This window comes from Zootoca vivipara, chromosome 9 (genome assembly GCF_965207765.1).
Source record: "Zootoca vivipara chromosome 9, rZooViv2.hap1.1, whole genome shotgun sequence".
In the NCBI taxonomy this organism is placed as follows: Eukaryota; Metazoa; Chordata; class Lepidosauria; order Squamata; family Lacertidae; genus Zootoca; species Zootoca vivipara.
The window spans coordinates 71,606,124-71,624,494 of record NC_142592.1 but is presented as its reverse complement, the minus strand read 5'-3'; the positions used below and the strand labels follow the sequence as shown (position 1 = coordinate 71,624,494).

Here is an 18,371-nt window from a genome sequence, read left to right as displayed (position 1 = left end):
CAGGCTCCTAGGATGTACATATTCCGTCGGAGGCCCCGTCTCCAGAGTCCCGGCGGCGGAGGGACCCGGGGGCGGGCGGGCGGGCGGTGAGGCCCCGCCCCCTGGCGACCGGAGGAAGGAAGGAAGGAAGGGGCGGGCTCTCGCCCCGCGGAGGGCCAATGGGCAGCCTCCCCGGCCGCCGGGCCCCGCGCATTGGCTGGCGGGCGCCGGCGCCTGCTGGGGCCGCCCGGGCTGGGTCGCATCCCGCCGCCCAGGCAAGATGGCGGCGGCGTCGTCTGAGGAGGCGGCGGCGGCGGCGGCAGCGGGAGGCGGAGCGGCCGGGCGGGGATGAGCCGCGGCACCCTCGCGCCCCACGCCGCCCTCGCGCGCCTCGCCATGGCCCGCCTCGCCGACTACTTCGTGGTGGTCTCCTTCGCGCACGGGAAGCGCGGTGAGTCCGGGGGGGGGGGGCAGACGGAAGGAGGGAGGGAGCCGGGAGGCCCGCCAGGCCCCTCTCACGCTGCAGACCGGGCCCTGGGGCCGGCCCAGCGCCTCCGCCCTCGGTCAGAGCGGGCGCGCCCTCCGCCGGGCCGGGCTGGGGCGGAAGGGCCTGCGCGAGGTTGGGGTCCCGGCCGGGGCGGCTTGGCGCGCCAGGGGGACGGAAGCGGCAGGACTGGCCTGGTACCCATGAAAGCAAGCCAGCTGCCTGACGGGGCATCCCGGGGCGCCAGCTGCACGCAGGTGCACGTGAGGACCCCGAGTTGGCAGGTGCGTCGCCCACGTGGGAGCCTGCGCCGGGTGGTGCCAGTGACGTGCCAAGTCCCCCTCAGCAGCTCCCGGGCAGGTTGGGGGAGGGAGGCCGCCGCTCGGGGCAGGATGGGGAGAGGAGAGCCCTTCTGGCTGGGCAAGAGGTCCTCGGCTTGCTCTGGGGGGCTTGGGGTCCTGACCAGGCGCTGCATCTCCTCACCTGCCAGACTCTCTTCTGCTTCCTGGTACCTGACTGACTCATCAGGTAGATCCTGGCCCGAGAAAGGCAGGTCTCTGCCTGTCCAGCAGGTGCACCTGCCGCTTCTCTGACTTGGGCTCCCCTCCTCTTGGTGGCTCTGTCTGTGCCTCTCGCTGTGTCTTTCAGGGTCTCTGGGCCTCTTTCCGCCTCTAGAATGTCTTGTCTGGCAGCTGCAAAGGAGGGCTTTTCACATTTAGGGTTGGTTCTGTTGCTGAAATGGCCTTGATAGTTAGACCGGAGGGGTTTTTGGTTGGGTTATTTTAGGCAATAGTCTCCTCCCACATGCCAGTTTCATACTGAAGGAAACAGGTTTCTGTGTCCTTCGGTCTTTCTGTGACACAATGATGTTGGACAGAGCTCCTTTTTGGAGGTGTTCAAGGAAAGACTGAATCGACATCTTTCAGGGATGCTTCAGGTAAAGAGTCTAGAAGGGCCTTAGGGGGCCATGCATTGCAGCACATGTCCTTAGCAGGCTATCTTCTAGCTAAAACATGATGTTTCAGTCTTCTCCCAGCTTCCTCTGGAAGCTTCCAAGGAAATATTGAAGTCAGCCATTTATATTGCAATTCACATGTTTCTTAAACAGTTGCTATGACAATTAAATGGTTATGAAGTACATTATTCAGCTGTGATTCCTGCATTGGAGGGGATCGTAGATGATCTTTGGGGGTTCCTTACAAGTCTATAATTCTGTGGAGCCTGCATAACATCTAGGAGTATTATCCGGAGTCTCTTGTATAAAGTTGGCTGTTTATTTTGAAATCAGTATTACAAAAAAAAAAAAACAACCAAGTAGAATTCTCCAACCCATTCAGATTCTCCCTAACATAAGCCACTCCAGCCTCAATCCAGCAGATGGGACAAAAATTACTCATGCAGCCCACATGTGTTTTGCACTATGGATATGTGTTAAGAAAGGGGAGCAATTTTGAAACCAAGGATTTCTGTTTGTCTCTTGGTACCCACGCAAGGACTTGCTGCAAGATCCCTCACTGGAAGGCTGTCCAGAAATAAGAGCTGGTACTCACTGGCAGAAAAGAGAGAAACAAAATAAAAAAATTCCTTCCAGCAGCACCTTAGAGACCAACTAAGTTTGTCATTGATATGAGCTTTCGTGTGCATGCACACTTCTTCAGATACACTGAAACAGAAGCCACCAGACCCTTATATATAGTGAGAGGGTGGGGAAGGGTATTACTCAGAACGGTGGTGGGAATGGGTGATTGACTGATAGCTGTTGACTACTGTTAACAACTGCAATGGTCTTACAGGAAAAAGCAAGGGGTGAGATGGCTAAAGACAGCTTTATCATGTATAATGAGCTAAGAATCAAATGTCTTTATTCAGACCAGGTGTCTCCATTGTTTTAAGCTTGGTAATAAGTTGCAGTTCAGCAACTTCTCTTTCCAGTCTATTTCTGAAATTCTTTTGTAATAAGACAGCTACTTTTGAGAATGTCCTGGGAGACTGGGAGACTGAAGTGTTCTCCTACTGGTTTCTCTGTCTTGTGATTCCTGATGTCAGATTTATGTCCATTTATCCTTTGGCGTAGGGTTTGGCCTGTTTGTCCAATATAGAGAGCTGAAGGGCACTGTTGGCATTTGATGGCATACACAATGTTAGAAGATGAGCAATTAAATAGTCCTGTGATGGTATGTTGGATGTTGTTGGGGCCAGTAATGGTGTTGTCCGGATGTATGTGGCAGAAAAGTTGGCATCTGGGTTTATTGCAGGCTCTGGTACCAGTGTCCATGTTAAGTTGTTTAAGATTGGGTGGCTGTCTGTAGGCAATGAAAGGTCTTCCTCCCAGAGCTTGAGAAAGAGAACTGTCATTGACTCTAGGAGAGGTTGTAGATCTCTGATGATGCGCTGTACTGTTTTAACTTGGGAGCTGTATGTGATGACTAGTGGTGTTCTGTTATTTTCTTTTTCTTTTTTTGGTCTGTCTTGCAGCAAGTTCTCTCTGGGTATCAGTCTGGCTTTGTTGATCTGTTGTTTAACTTCATCGGGTGGATATTTTAGTTCTAAAAAGGTTTGCTGTAGATCTCTTAGGTGAGAGTCTCTGTCTGTAGAGTTGGAACAGATGATGTTGTAACGTAGGGCCTGGCTATATACAATGAATTGTTTGGTATGTTTTGGATGGTAGCTAGAAGCATGTAGATATGTTTGTCGGTCAGTTGGTTTACGGCAGGGGTAGGCAACCGATGCGGCCCAATTGCTTTCTCAATCTGGCCCACAGATGGTCTGGGAATCAGCGTGTTTTTATATGAGTAGAATGTGTGCTTTTATTTAAAATGCATCTCTGGGTTATTTGTGGGGCATAGGAATTCGTTCATCCCCCCCCCCAAAAAAAAATATAATCCGGCCCACCACATGGTCTGAGGGACGGTGGACCGGCCCATGGCTGAAAAAGCTTGCTGGTATAAGGTGGTGTCTATACGCCCATCTTGTCCAAAAAATGCATTTCTTGCATAGATTGGTTCATTGTTAGGTTGATGGTGGGGTGAAAGTCATTGAATGTCTGGTGGAAGGTTTCCAGGGTCTGTTGACCATGTGTCCAGGTAATAAAATATCGTCAATGTATCGCAGGTACAAGAGATGTTTGAGTGGGTGGGAGTTTAGGAAACGTTGTTCTAAATCTGCCATGAAGACGTTGGCATACTGTGGGGCCATGCGGGTGCCCATTGCTGTGCTGCTGATCTGGAGGAACAGGTCATCACCTAATTTGAAGTGGCTGTGGGTAAGGACAAAATGGCAGAGTTTGGTAGCAAAGTCTGCTGTGATTTTTATCTGAAATGGTGTTCCTTATGGCTTGTAAGTAATTGAAACAAAATTAAAAAAAAATCCTTCCAGTAGCACCTTAGAGACCAGCTAAGTTTGTCATTGGTATGAGCTTTCGTGTGCATGGTATCTGAAGAAGTGTGCACTTTCTGAGAGTAAGAGCTATTCAACAGTGGAAAGGATTCCTTAGGTAGGTGGTACACTCTCCTTGGAGGTTTTTAAGAAGAGGTTGGATGGCCACCAGTAACCCAGTTTTCAGGCACCATGTGGCATCTAAATTGTCTACCTGACTTTCTAACACTGATCTACACCAGTTCCCAATTTGTTACGGGGCCAAGTTCAAGGTGTTACTATGGGTATATAAAGCCCTTAACAGAACAGCAATATATGCTCCAGAAATCTTTAATGGTTTAGTTAAGCATGCTATCACTGAGTAAATTTTCATTTAATTATACACATCAAATTTAGATTCCCCCCACAATATTTTCCCAGATTTTTATAAGCTGCAGCCTTATTTCAGACATCGTGATATATCGAGATATCACAATGTTTAGCTGGTGATATATCATGATATTGAAAACCAGATATCGCCCAGCCCTAGTGTAGATGTGATCTTGTGTATGTAATCTTAGAGCCTCTGTCTATAATCTTTGAGAATTCTTGGAGAACAGGTGAGGTCCTGCAGACTGGAGGCAGGCAAAGCTCCTCATCTTCAAAAGGGGGGGGGAGAGAGAAGATCCAGGTAATTACTGACTGGTGAGCTTGACATTGATATTAGGAAAGTTTCTGGGACAGATGATTAAAAAGATGGTCTGTGAGCACTTAGAAAAGGATGCTGTGATTACTCAGCATGGGGTTCTCAAAAAAACAGTTATGCCAAACCAGTCTCATTATTTTTTGGTGGAGTTTCAAGCTTGGTGGATCAGGGTAATGCTGTGGATGTGGTGTATCTCAATTTGTAAGGCTTTTGACAAAGTCCCCCATGAGATCCTTGTGGCGAAGCTGGTAAAATCTGGGCTGGACGAAGTCACTGTTTGTATCTTCCTGGAAAAAGTGACAAGTTGGGTGCCAAAGGCTTCTTTCCTGGGCCTGTTGTTGTAAACAGGGTTCGAAATTACCGGGGCGCCAGGTGCATTTTGCATCTAAAGGTTTTCCATTTCCGAGCACCTCCCAAAGTCCGGGTGCCATTTTTTGGACGTGATTGACACTCAAAGATTACTGAAATGTATGTGCTTTGAAGACCCAAGTATATGTTAAGGAGTTTTAAAATAAAGAGTAGAGTGTTTTGAAAATGGGAAGTATGGTATCAATATTTTTCAACACCAAGTTAAGCATGTATTAACAATTTCTGCTAAAAATGTGATATTAACAATGTGTCACTTGTGTGAATTGCATATTAATTCATGCTTATCAAAACAACAACAACAACAACAAAACAACTTCTGGGCGGCTTCCAACAGAAGTATTAAAATACAATGATTTATTAAGCATTAAAAGCTTCCCTAAACAGGGCTGCCTTCAGATGTCCTCTAAAAGTGTGGTAGTTGTTTTTCTCTTTGACATCTGGTGGGAGGCCGTTCCACAGGGCGGGGGCCACTACTGAGAAGGCACAAAAAGTGTTGCTGACCTCCTCAGTGGTGACTAGACATTCTGTTTTGGTGCCCACAAACCAGGTTCCAGAAGCCGTTTTCCTCCTAGCTTTTCTATCCCAGTGATTGTAAAAGATTTGGATGAAGGAATTGAGGTGATGCTCATATTTGCAGATGACACCAAACTGGGAGGGACAGAAGACAGAATCAGAATTCACAATGACCTTAACAGATTGGAAAACTTGAATTTCAGTGGGCTGCTGTACTTAGACCGGAAGAACCAACTGCACAAATATAACACGGGGGACACGGGGCTTGCCAGTAGTACATGTGAAAAGGACCTAGGGATCTTAGTAGACCGCCAGCTTAACATGAGTCAACAGTGTGATGCAGCAGCAAAAAAAGCTAATGCAATTCTAGGCTGCATCAACAGAAGTCTAGTGTCTAGATCAAGGGAAGTCATAATACCACTCTCTTCTGCCTTAGTCAGACCACACCTGGAGCACTACTGTGTCCAGTTCTGGGCACCACAATTTAAGAAGCGTATTGACAATCTGGGATGTGTGCAATGGAGGGTCTGGAAGCCAAGCCTAAGGAGGAACAGTTGATGGAGTTGGGTATGTTTAGCCTGGAAAAGGGGAGATGGAGAAGATATGATAGCCATTTTCAAACATCTAAAGGGCTGTCATATGGAAGGTGGAACAAGCTTGTTTTCTAATGCCCTGGAGGGTAGGACCCGAACTTAGCTGAGATCCTGCACAGCAAGGGTTTGGACTGGATGACGCTTGGGATCCCATCCAACTCTACAGTTTTGTGCTTGTAGACATTAACATGCTCGTGTTCAGATTTAATTTTAAAACTAGTTATTTTTAGAGACGCTTAATATCATTGGAAGTATATAATTTAAATAAAATTATTCGGCTTTTTTTTTAAAAAACAAAACTGTACTTGTTTATTCATAACTGCCCTGATGCCACCCTTTTCAAAGATGTGAATGACTCTTGTCGTTAGCATTTTATGAAGGTCTGACACCTGTGACCCTTTTGCTGTGGAGGCTCATGCCCTTTGCCTGTGTTTGGTGGTGTGATGCTCAAGGAACTACCGTAGCAGCCCTTTGGCTCATCGCCTGTGGAAGAATTCCTTCAGGAAAGGCTGCCTTAGCCAGAGGCTTTGGTGAAACCAGCCTATGGAGCCCCAGGCCAAGTCTTCCGCAGGCTCTCTCTCCCTCGTGGAGTGGGGGGCTTGCTGGCATTCTTCCTGCCCACAGCCACCCCTTCATTCCTGCCTTCTGAGCCCCTCTTCCACCACATTGCTTTCTGCAGCATGTTCTGTTCTCTGCCCATAATGTTCCTGCAGCATTTATTCAAACTCCCCCACTTTCCTGGTCTGAGGGAAAATAACAGAGTAGCTCCTGGAAGCCACCTGCCTCCTGTCCCTTTGGTTCTTCCTCCTTGGCCACCCTGCCCTTTACTGTAGCATTCATGAGCTTGCCAGCTCTGGCAATTTCGACTCCTGCAGCTTTTTCCAAGGCTTTTGTCCGATGCTTTTTCCAAGTACACTTTGCATCACATCACATTATGCTTGTGATCCACAGTCTGGTACGTAGGAGAGCTTCATTTCCTGAGGCAGGGCAGCCGCTGAGATGGCAACTGTTCTTTGGTATGTGTTTCTGATATTAACTAGATCAGGGGTCAGCAACCTACGGCCCATGGGCCGGAAGCGGCCCGTGGAGGTCATTTGACTGCCCCCCGAGCTGCCCCCGAACCGAACTGCCTGCTCACGTGCTGCGCTAAACTGGCGCAGCGTGGCGCGGGGACTCACTTCTGCAGTGCTGGAAGTCGCGGGCACACGCGCTCATGATCCGGCCCATGGAGGGATCTCCGTGGGACTGATCCTGCCCAGGCAAGATAAACCTTGCTGACCCCTGAACTAGATAGAGGCTGAAGGTGTTGATAGGGGATGCACACTTCAGGGTTTTCCCCCCTTGTTGGCTATTCAAGCTACTTCTTGATGGGGCTCTGGCAGACGGAGCTCCCCCCCCGATGAATTGGCAGCCCCCCCCTTGTCCCAGGGGCCGGAGCATTGGGCATCAGGCCCCCTTTTGTGCAGATGCTTGGGTGTGTGGGGCACAGTGAAGCTTCTCCTGGGGGCATCCGGGCAGTAGGCTTCCAAGGGGTGGGGGTGGGAGAGCTCAGTGTTGCTCTGACTCAGAACGGGCTTTTGTGCATTGAATGGAGCTGTGCCAAAGCAGCCACGTCTCTCTTTGGAAGAGCTGCCTTGTGGTTGAGGTTTGGACTGCACTGTGTGGGAGTTTCTCAGTCAAATGTGTTCAATATGAGCATTTGGAGGAAAAGATCCTGCCTGTGTGTTCCTTACAGGGCTAGAGGCCACGGTAGCCTGACTGCCTGGGAGCCTCAGCTTTCTGGAACCTGCTTGGTCACCAGATGTGCAGCCGGTTGCCCATTCTGCAGCAAGAGCTTGCTGGCGGTTCAGAGTGGAAGGACTGGCCTTGGCACATAAACCCAGGGTGTGTCCATGGGGAAGGGCAGGGGAGTGGTCGCCTGGCCAGGTGCCTGGCCTGAGTGTTCTGGGGAAATGGAGCAGAAGGATTGGCTTGGAGCAGGCAGAGAAGGGTCTGGAGGGCTCAGCGGAGAGTTAGTCTGAGGTCTGGTGCTGATCAGTGGTTCCCATGAAGTGTGACATTGCCCAAGTTCTGGGATGATGTTGATCCAGTGTGGGGTTGCCAGCAGACCCTCTGGGGAAGCATTCCAAATGGCTTTCCTAAGCCGGCGGGCCATAGGCCAGTGACGTATGATGGGCTGAGGCTGGTGCTCTCTCCCTGCTTGCTGCCTCAGAGCTTGCAGCTGCAGCCTCCATGGCCTGAATCACAAGCAGCCTTTAGGGGCAATTCTTCCTGCGCCACACAGTCAGGAGATGGCCTGGACTTCCAGGCTCCTCCTAGCGTCTTGCTTTCTGCCAATTCTTGTGTGACCTGCTGACTCTACGATTCTATGGATGGCCTTCTTCATGGATGCTTTAGGTGAGATTCCTGGATTGCAGGGGGTTGGACTCGATGACCCTCAGGGTCCCTTCCAACTCCACTATTCTATGATTCTATAATACAAAAGTCCAATGTCATGTTGGGTTGTATTAGCAGGAATACTTTCCCTGTGGACAGTGCTGCTGCTCTGCTCAGCACTGGTGCAGTTGGCCCTTTGGTAAACAAAGGCCAGGTTAGCCTCGCTGACCCATCAAGAGTCCTCTGACTCCATCTCTTCTGAGGTGCATGTTAGCTCCTCTGATGCTCCTGCTAGTCTGCCTTGTATATGGCCTTGCTGGGTGTCCTGGCGCTCTTAGCAGCCGCTGCCACCATAGATATCTTGCTGGGATGCCTTGCAAGGATGGGTCCAGGAGGCGCTGTGTTGAGGTGGCTTCCAGCTGTTCTTGGAGGGTAGGTCCCAGAAGGTGATGGTGGTCATTTGCTTATGGGATGCTGCACATTTCCATCTTGTTCTGCACTTGTTGATTGTATCTTCCTGAGGATGTAGTAGAAACCCTGAATGATCTGGGAGCCATGGGAGGCATGGGTGAGAAACAGGAATCCAATCCAGATTACAGTAGGTGGGAACGCTGTTAGCTGGGGATGGGGGTGGGGAGATGATCTTGGATTGGGAAAGTGGCCTGTCTCCCTCTGAGTCCTGAGGCTTACAGTTGGCAGAGCCTCTTCTTTGCAATACAGTACTGTCTGGGTTAAGGTTAGGGTTTCTTTTCTTCTTTTTAAATATAATTTTTATTCATTTTTCATTACATTACAATATCAAATCATGTCAAATCATAATACAATTTATAAAGCCAACTAGCTGGCCCTGCCACGCATTGCTGTGGGTTATTTGTGTGATTTCCCCTACCCTATGACGTATCCCTGTGATTCCCTCCACTCCTCCCCTTGGCCCCCACCCTTGGAGAAGGAACTGTCAGCTTCTGGGTTCTGTTTCCCAGCATGTCATTTTTGTCTGAGCCCTCTGTTGTCCCCGGGGAGTGTTGTCCCCTCCCCCCTGTATCTCCGTACATTGGCTACTGCGCACGCATCGTGAACATTTATATATTTATTGATTATTATTGTTTTTAAATAAAAACATCAGAAGCAGAAGTTACTATTGTTTAATTTTATTTTTGGGGTTGTCATTTATTTTGGTGGGTATTGTATGATTTGGGCGTTGTTGTGTGTTTTGTGGTTTGTTTGTTTTGGTTATTAGGATTTTCTAATTTTGGAGTAGGTGTTTTGAATGTAGGATCTGGTGTTGGTTTGAGGACTTAAACTGGGGAGAGAAAGTGCATGGTTGGTTGTTGTTTTTTTAAAAGATGCAGAGGCTGGCAATCAGCCATAGTATAAAGCCTAAGTTAAAAGGGGCACGACTGCCCTTACTTAAAATGGCCACCGTAGCCTCGCATGTGACACAACGCCCACTAAATTAAAAAGCAAAAACCCCTCGCCATGCTCCCAAGTGCATGTTAGGAGAAATGATGAACGACTGCCTAATGCTGCCAGGCATTTATTAATGCAGCCTTTGGGAGAGGCTTTGGGCTTGGGCTTTGGAGGTGGAATGGCCGTTTTGGCGGTCGGGCCTACTCAGATTTCCCTGTCCCAACCCACCCCCCACTGCTTTGGCTGACTCAGGGTCCTCCCCCCCCCATGGCTATGTGTTTCCCCCTCCCTTTGTTGTGCCTCATCCCTGTGACACCCCCCCCCCCCCGTTGGGAAAGGCCCTATTCTGTTTGTTTTTCCCTGCTTGGCAATGCTGCGGCCTATTGAAAAAGCTGGGCCTTGTTGCTGCAAAAGGACTGTTTTCAGTTGGTTGCTGTGGAATTTTGTGATGTCATCTGGCAGTGCAGCTGTTGGAGTCTTCAGAGCTTCTGGTGGTGACGTCTAATTTGGGCGCCACTTTTTTGTGTTTAATCATTATTTTAGGTGTGAAAAGTGTGGTTTTTTGATATTTTTTTAATGCCAGATCCCTCCCTGATGGGCAAGGTACGTTCTGCCCAAATTTGTTTCAATTCGGTTCAGCGGTTATGGAGAAAGGCTGTTTCATCCACGTGCGCAATGCCTACATTTTTATATATATAGAAGATTATGCATTCCAAATTAAACAAATTGGGTGACTTCCTATGTTCTGATCGTTTGGAGATTGTTGTTGTTTAGTCGTTTAGTTGTGTCCAACTCTTTGTGATCCCATGGACCATAGCACGCCAGGCCCTCCTGTCTTGCACTGCCTCCCGCAGTTTGGTCAAACTCATGTTCGTAGCTTTGAGAACACTGTCCAACCATCTCGTCCTCTGTCGTCCCCTTCTCCTAGTGCCCTCCATCTTTCCCAACATCAGGGTCTTTTCCAGGGAGTCTTCTCTTCTCATGAGGTGGCCAAAGTATTGGAGCCTCAGCTTCACGATCTGTCCTTCCAGGGAGCACTCAGGGCTGATTTCCTTCAGAATGGATAGGTTTGATCTTCTTGCAGTCCATGGGACTCTCAAGAGTCTCCTCCAGCACCATAATTCAAAAGCGTTTGGAGATAATTATTCCTAAATCCTGCACATAATCTCATTTATAATCCAAATACAGCAATTCTGATCTTGATCCTTCTAATTTAGCAGTCGCTGGTGTAATGGTTGCTTTTCATGCTAGGTCCTCTGCTGGTGCAGAAAGAAGCAGCCGGTCACATTTGCAGGCAGCCACTATGTGCAATGTTATTTTGTGATGGCTGTATTCTAGCTGTGACAGTAGCACAGACACAAAAAAGTGTAGACAGAACAGGATTGGATCATGAAGTAGATGACAACTCAGAAGTCCTGGCTGCCTCTGTCCGTGATCCTGGCTCTTCTGCATCAGCAACCTGGGAGCTGCTTGTGGTCTGGGTCGCAACATAATTTCACAATTGTCTAGTAGCAGCCCCCACCCTAAGGGAGGTGTGGTGGATGTTTGGCTTCCTTATACCCTGTGTTAGAAACTCAGATATATCAGCTACTTGCCAAATGGCACCTTAAACCTAGGTTGGCGTCACCACAATAGAAGGTCTAGGCGCCATTCCCCACCCCACTCCAGTGGGATTTACTACCGGAAGTAGTAGTAGTAGTATTTTTCATTTCATTTCTCAAAGCGGTTTACAACTCGTTAAAACACCAAATAAAACAATCCAGAGTTAAACAAATTCAAGCTTCAAGGAAAATATTTCAGATCCTTCTCTGACACTTTGCTTATATTTATTTACTTAATTTAGATACAGTAGCTGCCCCATAGCAGAAGCAGTGTTTGAAATTAGCCAGGCTCCAGGCACATTTTGCACCTGGCTTTCAACCACTTGTGGTGCCGGACATCTCCACCATAGAGGTGCCTGCCTGGGGATCATTGGATTCTAGACTGTTTTCATACACTAATATCCTATCCTGTAGAAATCTATCAGTTATATTTTATCCACTCCACGCACCCCCAAACTTCGACCCTCCAGATGTTTTGGACTACAATTCCCATCTTGGTCCTGTTAGCTAGGGATCATGGGAGTTGTAGGCCAAAACATCTGGAGGGCCGCAGTTTGGGGATGCCTGATCTACACAATCTGAATGAATTTTTGGAACCAAAATGCTTTTTCTGTGCAGCCTGAGCAGGAGCAGTCACCATTAAGAAAAAGAAGTTGGAATAGACCAATATATATGCAGACAGTCCCTGAATCATGTGACTTTTCCTCTTTCAGTTCTCAAAGCTAGCTCAGTATTTGCTACACTGACTGGCAGCATTGGCTCTCTAGGGTTTGAGGCACTGGAACAGCTGTCAGGGATTGAACCCGGGACCTTCTGCTCTGCCACTGGGCTTCGGTTACTTAGGGAGTCTCTCTGCATCCCCCTCCCCTGCGCCAAGCTGCTTTCAATCTGTGGAGGCTAAACTTGGTGAAGGGAGTTTCCTTTAGCGCAGGGGTGTCAAACTCAAATTCATCGGGGGCCGCATCAGCAGTTTGGTCACCCTCAAAGGGCCGGTTGTATCTGTAGGACTATGTGTACACTCTTTATTATCATAAATTATTGTCACTGCATTCAATTATTCCGGTTTTTGTAATAATGTAAGTAATAACTAGCTCTGAAAGCGGAAACAGTCAGAATAATGGCAAGTAGATATTCAAATGTACAATTATTGTACAATTTATTGAAAAATGATTTTTGATAACTGCACTGGGTGGTGGAGGCTCGCTAGGATTTCATGCAGGACCTTTGCAGAGCTACTAGTACCTGGAGATGCTGGGGTCCTTCTGCATGCAGGACAGATGTTCTGCCAGTGAGCCACCACCCTTCACCAAAGGGACTGGCTGAGGTTGACTCACTGGAGCTGCTCTCCTGGTTCCAGGGTTTAAGGGCCAGAAGAGAGGGAGTGGGAGGGAGAGAGGAAGGAAGGAAAGAGGGGAGAGAAAGAAGAGTAGGAAATAAGGAAGGAAATAAAGAAGGAAAGAAAAAGAAAGAGGGAGAGAAGACGAAAAGGGAGAAAGAAGGAAGGAAGTAGAGGGAAAGAAAGAATAACAATGAGGGAGAGGAAGAAAGATGGGAAGGAAGGAAGGAAGGAAGGAAGGAAGGAAGGAAGGAAGGAAGGAAGAAAAGAGGGAGCAGGAGGGAGAGAGGAAGGAAAGAGGTGAGAGAAAGAAGAGTAGGAAAGAAGGAATAAAGAAGGAAAGAAAAAGAAAGAGGGAGAGAAGACAGAGATAAAGAAGGGAGGAAGGAGAGGGAAAGAAAGAATATGAAAGAGGGAGAGGAAGAAAGAAAGGGAAGGGGGGTCGCCGCCTTGATTGCGGGCCACATGACGAGGGCCACATGACGAGGTCTGGCGGGCCGGATTTGGCCCCCGGGCCTTGTGTTTGACACCCGTGCTTTAGCGCCTTGTTTTCTCTTGTGCTTCCTGGTGCCATGTCAACCGGCACCCCAGGAGTGGTGCTGGTCTGGGCAGCCCCTCATTCCTTTGCTAGCGGTAGCAGACCTGCCTCAGGAGCAGCTGGGGGCTGAGCTGGTGTCAGTCTTGCTGTGCTGCTTGCCTGGTGCTGCGTTGCCGTCTTGTGGGGAGCAGGACGATCAGGAAGCTGAATGGTTTTTGAGGCAGGCTTGGCGCATCAGTTTCTTCCTTATATAGAAGCAACATTTCGTACCTCCCTGGGCTGCGGTAATTGTGACTCACTTGGGATCTCAAGTGCTGCATTTTGGAAGGTCTGGATGCAAGAAGGGGTTTGGTGGCAGGTTCAGGAATTAGTTGTCAACTTTTCCAGACTGGGCGCCTGCCTTTAACCTCAACCGGCAACACAGGACCCCCTCTTGACCGCAGGTGCCTGCTTTTATTCTTTCTCTCTCTGCTCGTGCATCTGCTCTTGGAAAAAATACTAGAAAATATCTGCACTACCCCAGTGAACGGAAGGATCTTAGTGGTAGAGCACTTAAGTTGCATGCAAAAGGCCCCGGGTTCAATCTCCGTCAACTCAGGCTGGGAAAGGCTTCCCTCCTGCCAGTCTCATTGGACCAGTAGCCTCACTTGGCATAAGGGAGGTTCCGATGTCACAGTAAGGGGGATCCATGAGGTGAAGGCCAGCGCTTTAGGAAGATGTTGTGGTGAGCTTCCTGTCAAACCTGTCTGCCAACAGAATACCCCTTCGCCATGTCTGCATTCAGGGAAGTTTGAAGAGGTGAAATGGTGGCCCTCTTCCTCACTTGCACAGTGATTTTGACAAGGGTCTTCAGAGTAATGTGCACATGAGAGAAAGGGACTTGTCCATACTGGGATGGGGAGCCCTTTTTAGGTTCACAAAGTCCGCATGCCATTATGGGCCGTCTTCTGCAATGGGTGGGGCCAGAAGGGAGCAGAGCAGTGGATGTGAGGCCCTGACCTTGGAACAGGATGTTGCCTTCTGGTCATGCAAAAGGTGGAGGTTTCCACACAGGCGAACACACCATATGTATCTCCAACCTCTTTCCAGGCAATGAGAGTTAGACCTATTCCCGCCAGGCAAATTCACTCCAGGAGGGTAGAGCTTCTGGGAGGGAGTATTTATTCAACATCTTTATCAATGACTTGGAGGATGGGCTTGAGGGCATCCTGAGCAAGTTTGCAGATGACACCAAATTGGGAGGGGTGGCTAACACCCCAGAGGACAGGATCACACTTCAGAATGACCTTAACAGATTAGACAACTGGGCCAAAGCAAACAAGATGAATTTTAACAAGGAGAAATGTAAAGTACTACACTTGGGCAAAAAAAATGAAAGGCACAAATACAGGATGGGAGACACCTGGCTTGAGAGCAGTACATGTGAAAAGGATCTAGGAGTCTTGGTAGACCACAAACTTGACATGAGACAACAGTGTGATGCAGCAGCTAAAAAAGCCAATGCAATTCTGGGCTGCATCAATAGGAGTATAGCGTCTAGATCAAGGGAAGTAATAGTACCACTGTATTCTGCTCTGGTCAGACCTCACCTGGAGTACTGTGTCCAGTTCTGGGCACAACAGTTCAAGAAGGATACAGACAAGCTGGAACGTGTCCAGAAGAGGGCAACCAAAATGGTCAAAGGGCTAGAAACGATGCCTTATGAGGAACGGCTTAGGGAGCTGGGTATGTTTAGCCTGGAGAAGAGAAGGTTAAGGGGTGATATGATAGCCATGTTCAAATATATGAAAGGATGTCATATAGAGGAGGGAGAAAGATTGTTTTCTGCTGCTCCAGAGAAGCGGACACGGAGCAATGGATTCGAACTACAAGAAAGAAGATTCCACCTAAACATTAGGAAGAACTTCCTGACAGTAAGAGCTGTTCGGCAGTGGAATTTGCTACCAAGGAGTGTGGTGGAGTCTCCTTCTTTGGAGGTCTTTAAGCAGAGGCTTGACAGGCATATGTCAGGAATGCTTTGATGGTGTTTCCTGCTTGGCAGGGGGTTGGACTGGATGGCCCTTGTGGTCTCTTCCAACTCTATGATTCTATGATTCTATGAGTATGACTTGTGGACAGCCCTGAGGGCCAGCTGAAGAGGCTTGGAGGGCCATATATGGCCCCCCAAGCCTGAAGTCCCTCAGCCTTGCTCTATACTCTGCTTAGAAAACGGATCCTGCAGGCTCTGTGAGACCTGAATGGATGATGTGGGGTGGAAGAAAAGCAGTTCATGGTTCCCAGCTGCAGGGTTGTTCCATGTTTCTGTTGTGTTACTTGAGCCTCCGGAGAGCCTGGAAGGCCTGAGTCTCCAGCGCTTTCTCTGGCAAGGGCTCCCCCTCTGATCTGTTTAGCATCTTGGAGAGTTGCAGCACGTTCAGCCCAGCTGCATCACTTGGGGGCCCTAAGATCACAGCTGGGCAGGGCAGGTGCTGCTGGGATGGGAGGGGCTCCAGGGTCAGTTGCATATTGTGCTGGCAGAAGGACCAGTGGCAAAGTTTGTGTTTCTTTAAAAATTATTTTTATTAAAGACTAGCTGGTCCTGCACGCGTTGCTGTGCGTTAGTCTGTGAAATGTAGGGTAATAGCCCCCCTTCAGATCCCCCTGAGCCTCAGAGTCCCCCTGAGTCGAGGCGAGATACTGTGGAGAGGGCAGGTATCATCCCTGTGTCTCCCCCCACCCTGTTCTGACCCATTACGTATCTCTGCCCTCTATTTGGACACTCCCCGCATCCCCTCCAGGCAGGCCCCTACCTCCACTTGGCAATGTTGGTTATTTGGTGGGGGCCTAGTGGTCTGATAATGACCGCCTTGGTGGTTTCAGTTGCTTGGTTGATGATGTCATTTGGTTTGTGGGTGTGGCTTAGATTTCACAGGAAGGGAGGGGGTGGAGGAGGGTATTATGCCACTTGAGGGCGCTGTTTGACTTGGTGGAAAACCAGGTCTATACCTGCCCAGGTGTGTGATTTGAGGGATTTTTGTCCCCAGCAACGCTCGGGGAGTGGCCTGGATCGTTGTGTCAAAATTTCAGGACGATCGATCAAGCAGTTACGGAGAAAAGTGGAAAACGCAGTTTCACGATTTTTACATTTTTATATATATAGATTTTCTTGGTTTACAAAAGTACATGCCTTGTCTCTTTCTTCAGGTTGCACAGTCTTTCTTACAAATCAGTTTCATTTGTTGTGAGACTTTATGTTGGGTACATACAACCTTGGGGAAGAAGGGGGGAGAGGAAGGGGGAAGGGTGGCTTATATTCTTTTGCATAGTGTCCGTGTGGGGTTTTGTGTCAGCCTCAACTGGGTAGGTTCTCTTTTCGTTTATTACATTTCCTTGGTAGCGAGAGATATTGTGGGGCAGGAAGTCGTTGGCTGTCTGTGGTTGTCTGCAATGGGGTTTGTTGCATTTGTGAAGGGTTGGGAGCACTTGTTGGGTCAGATAAGCCAGATTGATTCGTATGCTGCCAGTGGCAGAGTTGACTGCTAGTCCACGTGAGGGGTGTCTGCTATGTTGCTTGGTCCTTAAGTCACTTATTTAAAGATTGTGTGCGTGTTGTGTCTTACAAGAGAAGAGTAACTCAAAGGAGGGAGGTAACTGGGTTGCATAGTATACAGCAGGCACGTCCAACAGGTAGATCACTGGTAGATCACTGGCTCCCCCCAAAGAAGCTCAACAACTTTGGCTCCTCTAAAAGAAAGGTCAACGTTTTAGCCCTGCACCCCCCCCCCAAACAGGGCTTTCCTCCTCCCTGAAACTTTGACCCGAACCCCTCAGGACTCCTAGATCCTTTTCACATGTACTGCTCTCAAGCCAGGTGTCTCCCATCCTGTATTTGTGCCTTTCATTTTTTTTGCCCAAGTGTAGTACTTTACATTTCTCCTTGTTAAAATTCATCTTGTTTGCTTTGGCCCAGTTGTCTAATCTGTTAAGGTCATTTTGAAGTGTGATTCTGTCCTCTGGGGTATTAGCCACTCCTCTCAGATTATCACTTTGCCTTCTGCTCCTTCAGGCTGCTGCTCTGCAGGTGAAGCCGACTCCTGACCCATGACACTCAGGTGTGGCTGGGGGGGGGGAGCCGTAAGCACACCTCACGGTGTCATCCAGATGGGAAATTGGTTCACCTTAACTATGGTTAGTTTAACAGCAATCACAGTTTGAAGTTAGCTTGGTTTAAACCAGGCATGGCCAAACTTGGCCCTCCAGCTGTTTTGGGACTACAACTCCCATCATCCCTAGCTAACAGGACCAGTGGTCAGGGATGATGGGAATTGTAGTCCCAAAACAGCTGGAAGGCCAAGTTTGGCCATGCCTGGTTAAACTAACCATAGTTAATGTTAACCACAGTTTATCAGGTTGGATGATACAAGAGACCATGGTTAGCAAGATGCAGGACTAGAGGCACATGAGGGAAGGAGGGGACCTGACACCCCGTGTGGCTCATTCACATAATGCTGTACGCCGGCTCCCTTGGCCAATAATGCGAGATGAGTGCCGCAACCCCAGAGTTGGTCATGACTGGACCTAATGGTCAGGGGTCCCTTTACCTTTACCTATCCCTGTAATATTGGGTTGGGGCTAAGGCTGTTGTTTTTCTTTTGATTCTATATCTTGTGGTTTTATATTTTGATTTTGTTCTGTGAAGAACCACTCTGAGACCTCTGGGTTTAGGGTGATATATAAATGATGATGAGGATGAGGAGGATGATAATTAATACAGTCAAACTTCGGTTTTTGAACATCTCGCCTGCCAAATGTTTCGGAAGCTGAATGCTGAAAACCTGGAAGTGAATGCTTCCGTTTTCGAACATGCCTCGGAAGTCGAATGGCTTCCAAGGTGCGCTTCTCAATTTTCCCCATTGAACTTGCTAACAGCCCTTTGATCCTCAGTTTTCGAATGTTTCTGAAGTCGAACGGACTTCCAGAATGGATTACATTTGAAAACTGAGGTTCCACTGTAATAATAATAATAATAATAATAATAATAATAATAATAATAATGTTATAATTGATTCTTAAGTGGAGAGTTAGAAGATGCTGCATATAGTATTGAGATGGATGACCTTTAATGCCAGTATGACT

The 18,371-nt window shown here is 48.4% G+C and overlaps 1 protein-coding gene across 4 annotated transcripts in view; it reads left to right on the top strand.

The window, feature by feature from the left end:
• Window positions 1–225: 225 nt before the first annotated feature.
• Window positions 226–18,371, top strand: part of SBF1 (SET binding factor 1) — a 47,825-nt gene continuing 29,679 nt past the window's right edge. For all 4 annotated transcript variants that reach the window (XM_035127183.3, XM_035127182.3, XM_035127181.3 and 1 more), the window contains exon 1: window positions 226–430. In XM_035127183.3, the coding sequence (XP_034983074.3) occupies window positions 328–430 (103 nt within the window). In that variant the 5' untranslated portion in view covers window positions 226–327. The remainder of the gene's footprint in view (window positions 431–18,371) is intronic.